The sequence below is a fragment of the Hippocampus zosterae genome, chromosome 7 (assembly GCF_025434085.1).
Source record: "Hippocampus zosterae strain Florida chromosome 7, ASM2543408v3, whole genome shotgun sequence".
Classification (NCBI taxonomy): Eukaryota; Metazoa; Chordata; class Actinopteri; order Syngnathiformes; family Syngnathidae; genus Hippocampus; species Hippocampus zosterae.
The window spans coordinates 5,512,084-5,532,095 of record NC_067457.1 but is presented as its reverse complement, the minus strand read 5'-3'; the positions used below and the strand labels follow the sequence as shown (position 1 = coordinate 5,532,095).

Sequence of the window (20,012 nt, the reverse complement as noted above, 5' to 3'; positions counted from 1 at the left end):
CTCTCTCTACCCCTCCCTCCCCGTCTCCCGCAAGCGGAGCTCCACTTCACTCTCTCCCCTCGACAGGGAAAAAGCGCTTTGACGGATTACTCGACTCCCGACTCGCTTCACGCAGCGTTAGCTTGTCGGCTAGCGGGTGTCACCAACCAAACACCAACCGGGGACCGTCCGGCTCAGCTCAGAGTGATGAAAGGCCGCTGGAACCAGTGAAACTTGCCCCGCGGCTTCCTTCGCGACTTTCACGCTCGGAAATATCGCCAAAAGCAAGTTGGTGGACCATGCCGTCGCACCTCTCTGAAGACATTTCCACTTCGGAAAGGCTAATTTAGAAGCTAGCAAGCAACCAACTATCGTTAATTGGCTTTGGGCTCAAATGGCTCGCGCATGTTTTCCCTGTCACAGCGATAGCTGGGAAAGTTGAAAACGGGCAGAGGCTGTATGTGAACTTCATGACTATCCAAAGTCAGCATTTTTTTTTCCCAAGTGTGAACTTTCGGAGGACCGAAAATGAAGAAGCAGTTTAATCGCATGAAGCAACTCGCCAATCAAACAGTTGGCAGGCAAGTATCGCAAGTTATTTACTCCAGAACAAAATAGCAAATGTGTATTCACCTTAATAGGACATTATACGGTGTTCTGTGTTTTCTTTCCTGATTTTTCTTTTTTTCCACACAGTCAAGTCTTGCTATGGAGGCTGTAAAATGAGGGTCACATGAATGGAGATGAGGAGGCTCGTCAAATTTGCTTGTTCAAAGAATGGGGATTCCTTAAAATCAACACGCCAGTGCAGGACCCACAGAACAGGATGATGTTGTCCGCTGGCTGAGTTGTTAAATTACCTGACAATTGTGATGTTCTAGGTTTGAATTCCGGCCCGTATGGAGTTTTCATGTCATGATTATGGGATGCGCTTCAAATCCCCCAGAGACCCTAAACAGAATAAGCACTATAGAAAACGGATGGATTGGTGTACCGTGACGACTAAAGCAGATTCTTTGATATACAGTTGCTCTTGTATTGTGTGAACATAACGAATCGTCCAAATGTAGTGCCAGCTTCTGCTGATATTTCAAGTCGTTCCACCTGTGTGAACAGATACATCACACGTACACGTTCCAAATGACGTTATGTGTATGTGTGATACTTTTGTGTATGAAAAATTGAAGCAGTCGGCAACATTCCATGTGTGTCACCATTAGTACAGCGGCCTACAGTATAAATAATATAATCAGTGTGATAGACTCAACAAGATAAGATGAACCACGTTATGAGCATACTTTTCATTACTGGTTGACGTAGTTGTGGAGTGTGCCTCGTTCTAAATGAGACATGCATGCAAACTCAACCATATGCTAAAAGTAAGTCACGTTTAGGTACATGGTTAGGTTAAGAGGTTGACATCATGTGTTTTGTCACTAGATCTTTTTTGATCGTAAAAAGACGTTCACAGACATGGTTTGCCCTCTTGGACATTTTATTTTTATGGACAGCGTAAGTACCACCTAAAGAGTTCACTAAGTACCTTTAAGAGCCACGGCAGCTGTTATCCTCGTAATATTCGTTCATACAGCAGACCAGCTGTAAATTAAAGCTGAAAGGAACGTAATGTAGAAAGCAGAACCATGCCTGTGTGAGAGAGTGCATTACTTTCAGACACAAGCGGTCTCCTTCCTTCCTTCCTTTCAAGTGGTTGGTATGTCAGTGTTTTGGATGAGGGCAAGCACGCAACAAACCTTTTGTGGCGAAGGTGGTGCCCGCTTGGACATCCGTGTCTGCAAGGAGCGGCGAGGCCGTCTCGGCTGCTCCCTGGGTTCCTGCGATTATGCGGCGGCAGAATTCTATGTCCAGCATGCGCCCTCTGAGAGGAAATCTCTCCTTCTGCTCCTTTTGCAAACAGGAAACTGCCTCCCAGAAACAAGCGACTGCTTTCTAGCGAGAGAACGGAGAGTTGGGGAAGATTGATGCATCGAGTGAAACTGAAGTGGAGAGGCTAAGCGGCATGTCCTCCGTACGCGGAGTGTGGTTATTTCAGATGGCAGTCTGTGAAGCCCTTGGCCTCATACCGTACATGTTTGCCAGAGATGGTCGTAAACATCTGCCGTATAGGATCTAGTCACAGCACGTAAAGGTGCAAAGTCCGGTGAAAAGAGAACCTGAGACACAGCAATGTCCGTGAGTAAAACATGACCTTATTTGGAGTTGCGGTGAGGTGAAAACTATGAGAAACTGGTTTTCATACGCATCTTTTTGGCTGACAAGATCGGGATTGTGACAGTTGTTGCTGAAGACCACTTATGACCACAAAGGAGCTGAATAGCCTCGATTGATTGGCTGCGAGCCCAGGGTGTACCCCACCTTGTCCTGGTGGACCATTTGCCTGGCCAGAGCGTATTTTAGTTTGAGCTCACAGGTTACTTTGTGGCACATGTAAAGAGACAAATCGTTGAGAACAGGCAGACCAGGCAATTGGCAACATGTTTCAATTTCTGCTAGCTCGGCGCATTTTTTAGCAATAGACAAATGGGACTCTTCAACTGTCCACTTTTGTCTGGATATTCAAACTCATAGATTTTCTTTGACAAAACGATTGGAAATCATTCATGTATTTTGTTGTTGTTGTTATTTCTTCATAAACCCGCCAACTCTAATCAAATGACTTTTTTTTTTAAACAAACGATATGTCATATCTTTGTCTCAACTCACATCGCACGTGGCAGTCAAACGTAGTGCACATTAGTGTCGTTGCCGCATCACTTTGCCGATCTTGTTTGGGGGGCAGGGTAATTTGTCATTCGGTTAATCGGCACAACCGTGATGTCACACTTTTGTCCGCCCCTCACTCATGTTCTAAATAGTTTTATCATCTTTTCTGATGCCACAGCTCGCTCAGCGTAATGCAATCTAAAGTATTTCAGTGTCGGAAGGGCGCCTTCCTCCTGACTGAATGTCACATTTGAATAAAGAGAAAATGGGTGGGGTTTTTTGATTTTTTTTATTTTTTATTTTTCTTTTTTTTAACTGGGTGTCGAGAGACTCTGCCCCAGGGACCACAAGGTGTGTCAGGGTGTCAGCTGTTTGTTTGGTTTGGTGGCAGGCAAAATGAGACAGCTTTTTGTTGAACCGCAAGCGTTTGGCTTTCATCCAATTGGAATGGGCGAGACTGAAAGAGCACCTTGGAAGTTTTAAATTGGCTGTAATGGTGATATTTTATGCGGGCGCATAGTTATGTGTGTTAGTTCGTTAGTAATGATGAAGGAAATTCTTGAATCGTGACGAACCAATCCACATTGTAGGCAAATTAGAACGGGGAACTGTATGACCGCATTCTCAAGTGAAACGATAAAAACGACCGTTTTGTCGACCCAAGTCATGATTTGTTGTTTCAATTAGCGTTTTGCGTGCGCACACTTGCGCATTTTGACTGCTCACACACTCCGTTGTATTAGAAGAAAGTGTATGGCCCGAGTCACTCAATGATTCTCCCAGTTCCTTTTTATCCCGGTCCAGTATCCATTACCGGGTGCCTCAAGCTGTCAACTGTTGTAAACAGAAAGACCCTCCCTACTCCTCAGCCCGCTGATTGTGTGCCGTGCCCGCTAACAGAAGCTCTATTGTGCTTCCGGTGGCTGTATTCTCTTCCTCAATTTCCACTTTTTTTTTGATAGTAGATCGCCATGGTTACTATTCCCAAGTGGCGTCCACTGTGGTCAAGTAGTCAGATGGATCCCGTTTCAAAGGCTGCTGCTTCAGTTTACTGTGATGGGGCGCAGGATGGGGGGGGGGGGGAGTGTTTTGAGTCAGCTTGGAGACTGGTGGGCTAGATGCACTGTGGTGTGTTGGGAAAAAAAAAAAAAACAACAACTCATCAGTGGTGGGAAATTCTATTTACAGCCAGCGCGAAGCAGCTCCCAAGGATTCATGCTGCAGGTTTCACTCTTTATTAAAGTGTTCCATCAGTACATCAAAGGGTAGTTCCATTCGCACATATCCCATAGTCCGATAGCTCATGTTTCGTTGGTTAACTTGCAAATGTTTGTTTGAGAATGTCGGGTTACAGGCTCAGCATGTTTGATGACTCCATCAATTAGCATTTATACCAAACCACATAAACGCCTCGCCAGAGTTGTGCGCACCAGAACAAGAAATCCCACACTGACTTCAGAAGTGCTGCGTTGTGTTTCTGGATATTATTCTGCAACTCCTCTCCTCTGCATGTGCCACTTCATCAACTACCCCCCCAAAAAAATCCATGCATTGGCTTTACATGACTTCAGAGTTTGTAAGCTTCCCCGAGCCCATCTCTGAACCTCAGCATTTGTGTTTCTTTCCACAGAACCCCCAAACTATGCTCCTCTGTCAGTCTGGCAGTTTCTGCCTGCTCTCTGCCTGCATGTTTGTAATGGAAAGCAGCTGTCCTCTGCTCTGATGAGGTTACTACAGTTCATCAAGACGACAGTCTGAGGGAGAATTCGTGGAAAGCTCCGGTTACTCAAATTGCAGGCGTCTACCAGGTTTACTTTAGTCGGCGGCCATACCTGCCTCGGCGTGTTCAGCAACAGGGCGTGTTGAGGGAAAGCGAGTCGCCTTATAGGGCGGGTGTAAACTGTTTGACTGTTAATTAGTAACATCGTGCACTCAACACTTTATTCCATCCAAGGATAGTCATTTATTTCAGTGCATTCTGGAGCTTTTAGCTCCAGCGGCCATTTTCTGTCCAATCACTGCAGACCTCAATCCATCCATCGATCCGTTTTCCATATCGCGTGTCCTCATTTGGGCTGCGGGTGAGCCAGAGGTCTATCCCAGTGGAATTTAGGCAAGAAGCAGGGTACATCTTTCATTATCAGCCAGCAAATCTCAGAGCACGTTAAGACAAACGACCACTCGCGCTTAACTTCACACCTCGGTGCTATTTCGTCCCCTCCGTGAACCAAACGTGCTTGTTTTTTTTGTAGATGGGAGGAAGCCCAAGTACCAGCAGAAAAGCCACCCCAGCATGAGGAAAAACACCCCTCAAGTATGATGCGTTTGGCATGGCTAAGTTAGCATTTTTATAAAGGTTACGGTTGTCTCGGCAGTTGCGCTCGTTCCAAGCAGTAGCGATCAACTCATGTGAAGGTGTTCTTAAACAAGCGTTAGTTCCTCCCGTATCCTCTCCCTTTAAGTGAATTTAATCTGTCTGACCTCATCAGGCCCAACTATTAGTCGACTAATAATAGGCTCGGGGCAGGGCACAGCTGTGTTGTTCCTCCGCGTGCGTGAGTTATCACATACCCACTGGAGTTGAAGCAACTCCCCCCTTTGAGCTGCGCCGTTTGATCCTGTGCCACGATTTTGTCATTTGTATGTTATGAAATCTCTTAAAGACTGTTTTTACACATTTTTTTTTCTTGATTTGCACTTGTGTAGCCTTTTGATTGCTTGCCCCAGATAACGTTCACACGGAGTTCCGAGTTCAGTGAGCGGACCGGTATTTCTGCCGTGCGGTCCGCTCCCTGCACATGTTTTCATCACACGTAAACTGAAATGAAGTATGGCCCCGTTTCTTGTCAATACTGATCACTTCCTTTCTGTTTTTCTTTTCCATCCGCAGAGCGGAGAAAACAGAAGTTCTCAGCGATGACCTTTTACAGGTAAACCATTAATCTGACTTTTGCAGCAATGGGGCCAGTTCTGACCTCATCCAAGGGAAAGGCTCCATCTGTTGGGTGTTGGCCACACTTTTTTATTGTTATTTTTTCCCTTCCAAGCATTTGACAAAAGCCCATGAAGGCATCTTGTTCTGTGTGTTCATGTAGAACGACGAAAGACACAAATTCCAAGGAGTTATTTGCAATGGGTGGAGTTTTGCGTCACAAGTTGTCATACCCTCCACCCTACTTGTCCTCGCATAGAACCAAATGCCTCGTGTTGGAAAAGCTGCCCCTGCTCTACCGTTGTCTCCAGCTGCATGCTTGCCCATCTCAGTCTTCGGCGTCATCAAATGATTCCCAGGCATCGTTTCAAGAAAAAAAAAAAATTTTAAGGGCATTTAGGGCGGATAGGTACATGACGTAAAAAAAACTCTGGCTCACTTGTTCCTCCAGCCTGCCCGTGTCTGTCTTGAGGAAGCAGGTGGGGTTGACGGCAGAATCGTGGCCGCTCGGCAAAGGCATTCCAGCGATGAAGTGTCTTTGTGTTCAAAGTAGGGTGTTGTCGAGGACGCAAGTAAAACAAAAGTGTTCGGCTTTGAGAAATCAAGCCGACAGTAACGCACGCTTTTGTGTTTTGTAAGCGGCACATAAGCAAACATCACCCGCGGAAAATGTTCCCACAAACATTTTTGCCCTTGATCCACACAAACGGGCTTCAGCAACACGGATGTGATTGGAGGATCAAAAGATGATGACGCAAGCCCTCGGATGGAGGAATTTAGCCATCAATTTATGTTGTAGGTTTGAAATCACGACTTGTTTAATAAATCGCACATCGTCTTGGCTTTTCGGGATGATATGTCGACTGTACTGTTTGACCCAAGCATCTTTTTTCCCCCACCCCCTGTTTTCCCACTGAACTGCCATTCCTTGCTGCTCCTCTTTAAAAGCGGCTTGACCACAGTAGGAGGCCGCAGAAATGCCGCGCAACGAACAAGGCGCCGACTTGCACAATCTGCTCTATTTTGCGCCTTGAAAATTTGACAGCAGCCCGGTAGAGTCGCGACCAACCTCTACTTCACTTTCTCCGGTGCAAACTATTTTGATTCCTAAAATCATATTGAGTGAGTCATGTTTTGTTCCCCCTGCCATTCCAAACTCGACCTTTCTCTTGGTAACCAATAAACAAATACAGGCAGCAGGACAGGCACCTTCTTTGTCTTTGTCCGGGTCTGGGATTCCCTAGCCTGGAGTACGTCATGGGATTGTCCCCCTTGTTTAGCTCATCCAAACTGGGCAGACACACCCTGCCGGTACCCTTTCGAGGCGCATAGCAGAAATTCTGCAGTGGTGTTCTGTATCCTGTTTTGAAAGGAAACCATTTCCTAGCGATGCATAAGCCAAACACTTCCAATACATAGATTTGTTTTTTTTTCCCTCCTCCTGCTGCGGCGGAAAGGGAATCCCCTTCTTGTTTTTGTGCCAAGTGCGAACTGCGCTCAGTCTGTACAAAGTTACAAGGCTATATAGATCTTGTGCTTTGCGTGTGCGTTCAGTGAGTTTGCACTCGACCCAGCTGTTTTGGGAATGTCGGAGGGGCCGCCGGGGGTCACGGCTGACGTAAGAGCGCCAGAACAGTGGGAGGCACGAAGGAGACAGGCTGGCTTAAGGAGACGGATATCTGCTGTGGAATCCTGACGCCGTTCTGTATTTGGAACACAATTGTCTGGTATTTTCTTGATCCTCCCTTTTGCATTTGTCCCCCTCCCGCTTGCCCCCCAACACCCCACGGAACATTGTTTTTAACTCGGCTTTCTTCCTTTTGTGCTGGCAGCTTTTGAGGAGATAAATGAGTCGACTTGCCAAGCGTTTTCCCATATCCTCTTATTTGGCTAAGGCTGAGTGACGGAAATGCCGCGCACATTGTTGACACTGGCCGGGACCAGTCAAGCACCTGGCATCACAAGGACAGTGCACAGCTTCACTTGGCCTCCCACCAAAAAAGCTGCGACTCCCATCATTGACCAGCTAATCAATGACGGCATTATATCTCAAACATAGAGTGGATCTGTGTTGCCCGAGCTGCAGATAGGAGAAAGCTTGTGTAACCCCAACGCCTTTTGAACAGTAATGAATGCCTCGGCCCCGCTCTCAGCACAGTGACCGTCGCCGTGGCGACACTTCCGATGAGCCATGTGCTTTAAAGATAACATTCCAGCGTTGCTCAGTTGGGCTCAGCCCTATTAATCACGCTTGAACTCTGAACTCCCCTCAGGGCAGATGCAAATCAAATCGATGCTCGGAACACAAACTCGTTGACGACAACAAAATGTAGTCCACAGATTAAAGCCCGAATCCACATCTCCAAGGCCATAGATGCACAAAATGCGGCTCATCTGTGTCTCCGTTTCGAGACTCTAAAATACAAATGCTAAATATTTGTGACATCTTGTCGAACAGATTGAGCGGCGGATGGAGTTGGTGCGCGTGGTGTCGCACAACACACACAAGAAGATGGTCTCGTGTCTACAGGGACACATTGGCGCAGAAGTTGAGAAAAGACACGTGAGTCACCTTTTTGTCCAACCTCAGGTGGTCACCTACGCGGTGGCTTTTAGGACCAGGTATCGAGCCTGTTCATAAAATGGCTCACTAGTGATAGGCACTGTGTGATTTACTGGGAATCTTGCAGAAACGAATCATTTGAAATTGTAAACAGAATTGTAGGGAAATATCCCAGTAGACTTGATGTTATGTTCTGTGCTTTCTGCCCCACACGACCCATCATGCACTACAGTCTGTACCACGCCTCTATACAGGAAATGGTCAGGTAAAAAAAAAAAAAAGGAGCAAACAAACAAAGTAGTATTCCACCTCCTTGGCCTGTTTACAACCACTTGTTCCATTTCATCTCTTGAGCTGTTTATATTCGCTTTCACTAGAGTCTCTGCATGAGTGTTTGGGTTGTGTTTTCCTCATTAGATTAGGGTTGGGAGCATACGTTTTGGAAAACGTGCCTGTTTTCGAGGAGCTTGTGGGGGGAAAAAAACACTGCATTTTCTAGATTCACTTCACCTGGTCGCCTCTTGTATCCCATTGAACTTCAACTTTGCCACTCACACCCCCCCCCCCCCCTACTCAGAAAGCTCACTTCCTCTTCCTGACTTTGTGACTGCACCTCTTGCCCGCTCAATGGAAAGTCTTGAGGACATTTCCATTGGCCTCAACCTCACGCTTTTGAATAGAAATGCGGACACTGTTTGTGTTTGAGACTAATCATTGTTTGCGTCTGCCTCTCTTCCACACAAACATATCCGCCACAGAAAAAGCTTCCCCTGACGGCGTTGTCCCAGGCTATGGTGGAAGGTGGAAACCAGCTGGGTGAGGACTCTTTAATTGGGTGAGTTGGTCATTGATTGACACTCAAGTTGATATTCTCCTCCTCAGTGGCGACTGTTACCATGCAGGCGATATGCTTCTCAGGGAGTGTGAATGATGAGGTCACAGAAATGTCATCGTCCTATTTTCTGAAAAACGGTTGCCAAATGAAAATGTACAAAACAGGATGTTAAAAAAGTATCGGAACGGTTCTGAAAGTAGTCTGCAGTCACATGTTTGTCTGGAAATAATGAGGAAGGGAGAGCGTGCCTCACCTCGTCTTCTAATGTCCGTGACCGCTTTCTCAACTATCTCACGAAAATGGAGGACCAAAATCTGACAGACCACAGAGTTTGTCAGTTGCCTCCCACATTTTACTCAGTGTTTCGCCCACACTTAAAACCCCTCCTGTACCGAATATGTGTGGGCAGGAAGATGATGGAGGTGTGCGGGGACGCAGAGAGTCGTCTGGCATCTGAACTGATGCTGCACGAGCTACAGATAGAGAAAGACGTCCTGGATCCTCTCAGCCAGCTTGCCGAGGTCAGAAACTGTAAATCGCATTTCACGTTGTGAGATTTTGCTTTGCACATGTGTCAGTATGGGCGGTGTTACACTATTTCAAATCAGAATAGCACCTGTTTAAACCAACAACTTTTGTCAACACTCGCATTTCTCTTCTGTTTAGGTTAAGATTTTCAATTCACCGTCAGAAGTATTATTTTTGGTGCCTCATTTTTGCTTTCTTGTAGGCGGACATCCCCAACATTTTGAAACAGAGGAAGCAGTTGGCCAAATTGGTGCTGGACTACGATTCTGCCCGAGCGAGGTCTGTCCGTTTGGATATGAAATTGAACATGATTTGAACATGATCGTCTGTTCCTCACTTATGAAGGTGACGTTGTGATGTCATGGAGACAATCTGACGCCGTGTTTGTGTGTGTGTGTGTGTGGCCAAACACAGATGGTTGCAGGCGACCAAGTCAATAATCTCAGGAACAAACACTCAAGCACTGACGGCCAAGGCCGACCTTCTCAAGGAGGAGCTGGACGAGGCCATGAACAAAGTGGAACTTTGCAAGGTATCAAAAACGAGCTGCCTCAAAGTGTTCCTTTCAACCACCAGTTTCCTCCCGTTTCACTCTCATGCAGCTGTGGAAGCGTCTCTCAGATTGCATTCACATGAAAACTTGTACAGCCTCGTATACTGGCAGATCAGGTGACTTTTGAAACAAATATGTGGGCCGGCTGTCTTTTTGTAGTCTGCGTGGCTTTAGGCCAAACATTTCAACTGTGAAAAAAGTTATCACAGCAGCGAATGAACATTCCAAGACCTTTTGAGCCTTCCAACACCAGTTTGCTGACGCGCGCGGATGTCTCAAAATGCCCCGTCAGCTCCGGCTCGCATGTGTCTGGAGCGATTGAAGTTGGTCACTGACGCGTTTTAGTGTCGCTCTGCTGCAGGATGCATGTCAATTTATTTATTTTTTTGCCCAGGAAGAGTAAGAGCCTTGTGTTTTCCACCTCAACCTTTTCTCCCGCAGGAGGATATTTGACTCACATAGTCACTTTAATGCACACCAAACCAAGTGCCACTTAAAATTTTTCAGAACGAGTACCCCGTTTTCCTTCTCTTGACTGGCATCGGCTCACTTTTCACCATGTGTTTCTCCAACCAGGACCAACTTGCCGCAGACATGTACAGCTTCTTCTCAAAAGAAGGAGACTACGCCTGCTATTTTTTAACAGTGAGTCAACCACGCTTGACAAGTGAAGAAAAAAAAAACGTGTTTGCGTGGCGGCCACGAGAATGCCCGCAGCTGTTGTGTCGCTTACCAGGCTCACTTTCCTGTTTGGTTTGTCTCATTCTGCAGCCTTCATCATTTCCTCTTCTTCTTTTCTTTTCCCGTAGCTTCTTGAAGCTCAGGCTGAATACCACCGAAAATCTCTCACTTTACTGGAGAGTGTCTTGCCAACAATCAAGGCTCAGCAAGGTAAAGCGAGCACCTGACGAGAAATCACATTCCAGATGTCGCGTGACACTCTTATTTATCGCAATGTGAAAAATCTTAGTAGGTGTCGAGGAGAATCAGTTCATACGCGTGTGCACGTAGACGCTCGTTGCTCCTGCCTACCTCCATTGCAATATCTGACACAGGCGTAAACGCCAAACCCGTGCACAATCAATCCTGCTGACTTTGTACTTCTACTCAATGGTTGACCCCACAAATCTGCCGCCTAGAACAATTCCAGGCCACACCGATGTGACAATGGCATGTTATATTATTGTTTTTATGTGTCATTACAAAAGCGACGGTTGTGATGAAAAAGGCTCGGGATGAAATCGAGATGGCACAAGGTTTTGTTTTTTTTTTGCAGCGCGTGTGTCGTCATGCGGAATTTCACATTGTGTGTTCAGATTCATGGACTGAGAAGCCCGCCTTTGGCACCGCGCTGGATGAACACCTGAAGAGGAGCGGGAGGGAGATTGCACTGCCCATAGAGGCCTGTGTCATGATGCTATTAGAAACGGGCATGAAGGAAGAGGTAATATGAAGCTGGCATTTAAATTAAGGATAGAAAAATCTGATCCCAAAATGCATTGTATCGGATCGGGACAAGACTCCGATTCAGAATCGTGTGATGGGGAAAATAAGGTGTAATTGGGACATTGCTTATTTAAATGGAGTTTCTACCGAGACACTTTAAAGTTTCTGATTGCAAACTGGAACAAATAAGCATCAAATGCACAACTGCCAGCTGGGTCACGGTGTACCATTTCAAACTCTACAGTTGAAAGTAACCCACTATTTACAGCTTAAATTGCAGGATTTGTCAATAATGTCTGATTTAGTGTAATTTTATTTGTGCTTTCCACTCTTAAGTTACCATTGGCGCTCCCTTCCAAAGATGAATTGTCCGATTCAAACCACCTGCATCGCATTTAGCAATTGTTTTGCGATCCAAAGAAAACAAACCCATCATCCTTGCCATCAGCCCGTTCAAACCACACCAGATGTTAGTGCGGCATTTTCATTGTTTAAAGATGATCTTGCCGCCAGTTAATTTCCCCTCTGCAGAATGAGTATTCGTATGCTCAAAACCTGACCACTCACCGTTTTGTTTTGCTGCCTTAAGTCAAACCAGTGCTGACGTAACTCATTAAAACTCACACGGAGCCGTGGTTGCGATTCACAGCTCCGCTAGCTGAGCGTGAGCTTAAAATAGCGCGATCACATGTAAGTTGCCAGAGATGAGGAGATGAGCGGATACTCAAAAGTAAACGGGGGAAACTTTGACGCAATTCCCATCGCCGGCCACTCCACCAGCATGATGATTGATACAAAGGTGATGTCCCCTTGTGAAAGCAAATTTAGAATACAATTGTCAATTAGTCCTCCTGGTTATAATTCAGATTTCTAGCCGTGAGTCCGAGTTTGTACAAGAAAAAGCATAGGCCTATCCAATATCCTGGTTAGTCTGTGCCGTTACAGTGTGAAGACTGCTTTATTTGTTTGCTGGCAGCGCACACACTTTGCTGTTGTTTTCGGGCACCCGTGACCGCCGTTGATTCATTTCATTCTTTTGATGTCAGGGTCTGTTCAGAATTGCCGCCGGGGCATCCAAGCTAAAGAAGCTGAAGGCGGCGCTGGACTGTTCCACCTCACAATTGGAGGAGTTCTACTCTGACCCACATGCTGTTGCTGGTATAACCCTCAAACCAGAACTCTAATTTGCTAATGCTTGCCTGAAACGCAAATCTGAAATGTTGGGTGGACGTGCAATTTCAGGGGCATTGAAGTCCTACCTGAGGGAACTCCCCGAACCTTTAATGACCCACCAGCTTTACGATGAATGGACGCAAGCTTGCAGGCAAGGCTCCTTATGTCATGATTTCATTCATTCGTCATTCAGTTCATGTTTTCAACACCATAACCTTTTTTTCAAATGTGTGAGAGAGCCCCCCCCACACACACACACACAAAATCAGCACGTGTGACTTTTATGTGATCAAAACCTATGAACTTGCTAGCCACAGATGCGAAATTAACAAATGACAAAAATGCACCTAACTTGCATGCAAGTGCCCCTCCCCAGCCCAGATTAGACAGATACTATCGGTATGTGTGTACTTGCCTGGAGCTGTGCTCTTTCTCCATTTCAGTTTACCAGATTCGGACACAAGGCTTCAAGCTTTGTGGCTTGTATGCGATAAGCTACCTAAGAACAACAAAACAAACCTGAGGTAACCTCGCCCTAAATTCTAACAATACTTTAGGACGGTGTCTCATTGTTCGCGGTTGATTTGATTTTGTTGACATGTAGGTATCTGGTGAAGTTCCTTGCGAAATTGTCTCAGGACAGTGAGGTCAACAAAATGACTCCCAGCAACATTGCCATTGTCCTCGGACCCAATCTGCTCTGGGCCAAGACTGAAGGGTGAGTAGGTGTCCATAATGATGAAAAGAAATATGTGGGTGGTGAATGATCCAGTTAACATTAGTTTTCCGTCATAAAAATGTGAAACAGCGCTCTCTTTTTTTTCATCTGCGCACCCCAGGAGTTTGGCAGAGATGGCTGCGGCTACATCTGTGCATGTGGTGTCCATCATAGAACCTATCATCCAGCATGCTGACTGGTTCTTTCCTGAGGGTAAATTCTGGGTTTTCTCTTTACAACCTTCATTTTTTTCACCCAGGAGAAATTTGGAGCTACCTACTTGACAACAGGGATGAACAGCTGAATTTACATTTTTCATCCTAAAAGAGTTAGCCTCTTCCAAGACTCACGCGCACATCTAATTTTTAACATCTTAACAGATTTATTTATTTTTTCAAATTGCGTGGGAGTCAATTCCACACTAAGAGTTCATAAGCCACCATAAAGACAGTACTCTTAGGGGTCTTTTATTCATGGGTAAAATGTATTTATTTGATGAAAGACGATTATAGTTTTTTTTCTCTTTTGAAATCTAAAACACATGTCCTGGATACGCAGATACCCAAGAAAAGCGGAAATGACAACTTGCCTGCAGTCCTTGCACCTTATAAAGTTTGATGCGTACACCAAGACTGCAAAAATGTTTTTCTAAATATTCCCTCTTATCTTTCAGATGTAGACTTCAATGTGTCTGGCATGTTTGCAATGCCCGTACCCTCATCCAACCACAACAATCATCTGGATTATGAAAGCGGCACGATTGAGAGAAAGAGACCAGGCAGTTTAGTGGGACCAGAGACAGACGCAAACCGCAAAGAGAAGTAAACATCTTCAGTGTTGTATGCTCCTTCATTTGTTTGAATAGCATTTCATGACTGGATTTAGTACAGTTTGCTTTCCTGGCTTTGATTTCGCTTCCTGACTATTGGACTCACGGAGATCACACACAAATGCAATTTCTCCCAAGTTCACATTTTATATGTAAAAATCTTTGTTGTGTTTAGGAGGTAATCCCACTCATACTCTGTGTTCTCGCTGGATTCGAAATGATCCGTCATCTGATGTAATCATTGCTTTTCTGATCACTCCTGTGGTGTTGTCTGTTTGTCTCTTTCACTTTCTTACCTCCATCCTCAACCCCAGTAACACCCCTAACAAGCACTCGGAGCACATGCACCGTAGAGGCAGTACCACCTTAAGTAGAAAGCAGCACAGCTCACCCGCCTTCCAGCCCCCTTTACCGCCCGTGGAGGCTTCGGGTCAGGGACAAGGCGCTGGGCACGTCCCGCAGCCCTCGGCCGAGCCCCAACCGCCGGCTCCGCCGGGGGCGGCGGGGCCCGAGAGCCCCTATAGCTCGGCGCCGGTCCTCTCCGCGCTCGCTGCCTCTCAGCAGCTTCAGGCGCTGCACACGGAGGAGCTCAGGTAAGAGCTGTTTGTTCGACAATGCTGCTCACTTGTAGGCGGAGGGACAACATGCCTTTACAACTCATTTTGTGTTCACAAAGCCTGATCCCTAGTGTGCTTTTTCTTTCACAAGTCATCATCTTATTGCTCTTTTGTGCAATCTTGCCTCTGCTTAGTCACTCAATAACTAAATAAACTGTTAAGAAAAGGAGGCTGGACCAGCCAAGGCTTGTTCTCATTAGAGTTGCACATAAGTGGAGCCGATCTCAGCTAACTTTTGGCGACATTTGGGTCACACCTGCACTGGCTTCCTGTCAAATGCATATGAAGCAACTCACTTAAGAATAATTAGCTACCGTGCTTCATCAGACGTTGGCAAGTGGCATTTATTCACTCTGGTAGGAACATATTTTTTTTAGAGGCCTTTAGCTGTTAAATGCTTTGTGTGGTTTGCCATTCAAATGGATGCCCATACCAGTGTGTGTATGGGGCACAGCAACTATTGCTTGCTTCGCTTTACCGCTTCCGCTGTTTGTGGTCCCTTCATACTGGCTAATTCTTGTTGCCTTCACTTCCCTTCATCAAGCCCAAAGCCGCGGGACCCTACAACCACATCGACCCCCCTCCTGCAACGGAACGGTTCTGGAGCAGGGAGCCAGGCTGCTGGCCAGATGGGCACCGCGACCAGTCCACATTTGACACGCCGAGGTGAGTCAACCAAGCCCATATACATCACTAGCCAGCTGATCTGCTGTAACAATATGATCATGGTACAGTCTAATGAAATGTGCGACAAGAACTGTATGAGGAATTAAACTTTTAAAAATGTATGATGCTTAAAAAAAACAATTTAAGGGTGATTTGGTGTGGACATTTAAGGGGAATTTACAATATTACCACTCCCACATATAAAAGTTAGTAAAACACACTTTACCTTGCACAATTGGGACAATCCACAATGCAACCAATGTTCTTCATCAATTCCCAGTCGTCAAGAAACAGGCACCCGCTCCCCCCAAGCCACCAAACCCTCCGCCAAGCCAGCCCTCCACTTCAGTCAACTTATCCCAGCCCCTAAGCCCCACTCCAAGACCTCTGTCCGGCCACTCCCCAACCTCCTCCACATCCCCCAACTCTCAGCTATACAGCACACACCGGCGACACTCAAGTAACCAGCCGCCGATCCAAGCCCCCAGCCATCCGCCCCCGGAGCCGCCTACGCACACCAATTCACCCACTCAGCTCACTGGGGATCCTCAGAGCGCAGAACCCTCGCCGCCGGAGTCCCCCACCCCTCCTGATACCCCTCCGCCACCCGCAGTTCCCAGCCCAGACAGCCCTCAGGTTGCCCCCGCTTCCCCATCCCCTTACCAGACGGGTTCGCTCCACCGACCGCGGCCTGTCCCCAAACCCAGGAACAGGCCCAGCATACCCCCACCGCCGCAGCCCAATCCCGTGGCCAGCGACACCAACGGGATCTGCGCCACAGCTTATAAGACGATGGGTGAGCGGCTTTTCTAACGTCATCTTTTCTCTCCGACCTCGATTACTAATGGTCACGTGTGCGTTGTAACACCTCTGCAGGGTTAAGAAGCTCGTGTGAGAGGTTTGTAGTTCATGGATGTGCACTTTTTGTCACTGCGGCCATTCGACACCTCCTACTGTCTCTCCTTCGCGTATCACGTGTCAAAGGCTGACACGCAGCTTCCATGCTGCACATGACTCATGAAACTGACCTGTTTGAAAAAGTGGAGCTGTTTCGAGACACACATTTTTAATCTAGTGGTTTTACTTGGTTTTACAATTGTCAGTATGAGGCATGTCCAGCCCCTAACATGTACCGTATTTCCTCAATATTGGCCAATATAGAAGTGTATGTGTAGCCTCCATTCTATGCAGCATGTGTGTGTACATGTAGACAGTTTACACTATTTTCCAAAATAATAGTGGCTTTTTTTATATCATATCATCATATAATCATGGTCTCTAAGATTGAGTAAACGGCGTGCATTTTTGATTTATTGAAAAAAAATAGACACTTTAGTGTTCACTTGTGGCCTCCAATCTAATAGATAATTGTATATTTTTATTTGCATATCCTTTTAGATTATTTTATTGTTCCCTTCCAAAATCATGGTCTCCACATTGTATTACTTAAAAAAACAAAACAAAAAAACTCCACCTGGAGCAAATGGACAAGTAGAAGCATAAATACAGTGAGTGCCATATTTCAAAAAAGATGCCACCTCCTTTCTCCATAGAAAATTAAAAGCAGGTTATACCACTCAGTCACTGTAATTTAATCAATTTCGTTTTACATTTCATTGGTCAGGAAAATATTTTTGGGGTAAAGAGAAGTTCTCTTACCTGACTAACAAGTTCAGCTTATATTCAGCCTTTGTCAGTTTACTGTTTCCTGGTGCGGTTTGTCTAAAAACAGCTCATCCGGCCAGGAAAGTTTTAAGTGACATTTGAATGTCACACTAGGAAGCTGGGGCAGCTAAAACAAAAATTCATTTTTATCTAATTTGAGTTTCAGAAGTTACAATCATAAAGCAATAATAATGCTCTTAATTATTTTAGTGAGTGTGTCAACACTGACAAAAATACAAATAAAAATGCATTGGTGCAAAGAAAGACCTTCACGCCCATTAGACACTCTCTGCACTTGGCCACTCTGAGGAAATACAGTACTGTACTTGCAACACATTACTCAAGTCACATCCATCACGGGCTTCTCTCTCCCCCGCATCTCACTTTGTCTTTGCTTGCTGTCACCCCCCCAAAGCCAGCAGCGCCACCTATTGTTAGCACTGCCCATGCACAGCAGTGAAGCTCGTGGGTGGGGGGGGGGGGGGGGGGGGAATGTCACTCCAGCTTCACTGGATACACTCGTAACACGACTCTGTCCAATTCATATACACGTGTCACACAATAGTAATCTTATCAAGTATACCGAATAAATGTTCAAAGAAGCCATATGTGCATTTCACTATGTTACGTGAGCCTTAAGATGGATATCGAATAGATGTTCAAGAAGCAAGCATACTCTTGAGTAGAGCTGAAAGATTTAGAAAAATCTGATTGCAATTAATTTTTTTCTCCTCTGTAAAAATTTAAACGTACAAGCTCTGCTAGCAAGTCAATCTTGTACTAGTAGCTGTATGGAAAGCTGTGGATCATTTAGTTGATATCTCTGATCAGAATGCTACTAGTATGTGACACATGCTTACTCGTTGGGTCCAGTTGTGTTATTAGTGTAGCACAGTACTTAATGAGTATGTTTTAGTCCTAGTAGTGGAACTAACACTCCTAGTGTACTGCTGAATTCTCTTTACTAGTGATGACAAAGAGCGCACTAGTACATCAAGGATATCGATTAGATGCTCAAAGGGCTTTCGAGTACACTCGTGCCGCTCCACATTTGCCATGAAAGGCCTTTTGTTTACGTCGCGTGGGCGTGAGTTGATAGTTTGGATGAGAAACACACGGGCGGACTAACATGCGTCTGATTGTCTTGTCTTCAGACCCAGCGATTTCCTTCAAAGGGCTGAGTCGGACTCTGGTCCCGGAGTTCAACGCAGACCAGCAACTGAGACCAGTCTCCTCGCTGCCGCCTTCCAGAGACTGTGAGCTGGACAGCGAAAGCACCGTCCTATAAAGGGAGGACGCACACTTCCTCTTTTTATACACACACGTGTGCACACACTCCAATACTGTTCTACCGATTATTTGGGGGGCAGGGTGGTTTTGTGTGTCATCGTTCCCAAATATTTTACCAAACATACATGCAAAAATGCTCCGTTTTAGGTCGTACGTTCTTGCCAAACTAACATTGGAGTTAGTTGGCAAACAAAAGATGATTATGGGCTACTTTGAGACTTTGGTGTGTGTTTTTTTTTTTTAACGTTTGAAATGGCCTTAGAACATGAAATGACAAATGTATTTTTCAGCAGTTGGAACCAAAAACTTCGCGGTGACTGCAGGTTTCCAGTCATCTCAACTTTTAACATGTTTTTTTCCCCTCCCCCTTCCATCTATTCTCTTGCTCTTGTATTTATTTACCTACCAAGTTTAAACAAACACATTCCCTGTGGCTCGCCACACTTTGTGCAGTCAGTACATGTAAATAAAGCCTTAATAGGATGGAAACGTTGTAGATTTACTGTATGGAGAGCATTTATTGATATCTAGCTCAAGGTCCGTGTACATGTCCTCACTAAATAAGACAACATGGTGAGTGCTAGTCATTCTGCTAGCACACAAGATTTGTCTTACTAGTGAGGCCAAAAGACTGCGAGTACCTTGACCTTGATAACAAGGATAATAAATAAATACGCAAACAGCTTTCCAAATACTGCTTTTTCTTTTTCTTTTTTTTTTTTGTATTCGTGCAGTATTTCCGAGAAGCTGTCTTGGTGTTTTCAGGGATGTCATATGAAGGTTATCTTAACCCTCTCATGGTGTTAAAACGTGTTGCGGTTCTTTCGGGGCTGTTCCGAGTGCAAGAAACGGGGGGGGTTAGCTGCCCTCCCCGAGCCTCAAGCAGTCAGTATTTTTTTGCCTTTCTTTGGAGTGTGATGAATGTAAGCGGAAGGAATCTTTCTGTAAAAATGCCTCTTTGTCTGAAGCCGATGTCGCACATGAGCACAGGCCATGAAACCATTTTTTTGTACAAATTTTGAACTCCCCACTGAGAACACGTATGCCCTCGGTAGTGACGTGCGGGACAAATATTTTATCTAATGGACGAGATTCTTCTCTTTATCTTGTGCGTTCATGTGTAATGCAGAGGTCCGGTTCCTAGAGAATTGACACGCAAAATGGTACCAATACAGAAAGTTTTGGATGCTGCAGTTGCCCTGGAAATATGTGATTTCTCTCCCTCCCCCCCTCCGAGACAATCAAGTGTCCCCCGATTTCCCCTCTGCTCCTGTCACACTTTGCCTTATACGCCTCCCTACTCCTCTTCCCGACACATCGAGACCAACAAATGCCATTCAACTAGAAGTGATGATGCTGCGTAGTTTTTGTATGTTTGTCGTCTGGTGAGCTGGAATATGGAATAAAATCTGTTATATGAATGCTTGGTTATACACCCTTTCCAAAGAAAATAAAGTATATGAAGAACTCAAGTCTGTTGCGGTTCTCTCCTTT

At 45.6% G+C, this 20,012-nt stretch overlaps 1 protein-coding gene across 7 annotated transcripts; it reads left to right on the top strand.

The window, feature by feature from the left end:
- The first annotated feature begins 15 nt into the window (after window positions 1–15).
- arhgap17a (Rho GTPase activating protein 17a) lies at window positions 16–19,990 on the top strand. Of its 7 annotated transcripts, none has more exons than XM_052072056.1 (22): window positions 16–560; window positions 5,594–5,633; window positions 8,094–8,198; window positions 8,431–8,463; window positions 8,957–9,033; window positions 9,443–9,554; window positions 9,764–9,840; window positions 9,976–10,093; window positions 10,691–10,759; window positions 10,924–11,005; window positions 11,431–11,558; window positions 12,607–12,718; window positions 12,803–12,884; window positions 13,177–13,257; window positions 13,338–13,451; window positions 13,573–13,664; window positions 14,125–14,272; window positions 14,595–14,873; window positions 15,442–15,563; window positions 15,844–16,359; window positions 16,440–16,461; window positions 18,383–19,990. In XM_052072056.1, exons 1-22 carry the CDS (start codon window positions 508–510, stop codon window positions 18,486–18,488), a joined length of 2,568 nt encoding a protein of 855 aa, XP_051928016.1. In that variant the 5' UTR covers window positions 16–507; the 3' UTR covers window positions 18,489–19,990. The 7 variants fall into 7 exon arrangements, with proteins under 7 accessions (XP_051928016.1, XP_051928015.1, XP_051928017.1 ...); XM_052072059.1 differs by lacking the exons at window positions 16–560; window positions 16,440–16,461 and adding exons at window positions 1,918–2,008; window positions 2,080–2,172; XM_052072055.1 differs by lacking the exon at window positions 16,440–16,461.
- The last annotated feature ends 22 nt before the right edge of the window (window positions 19,991–20,012 follow it).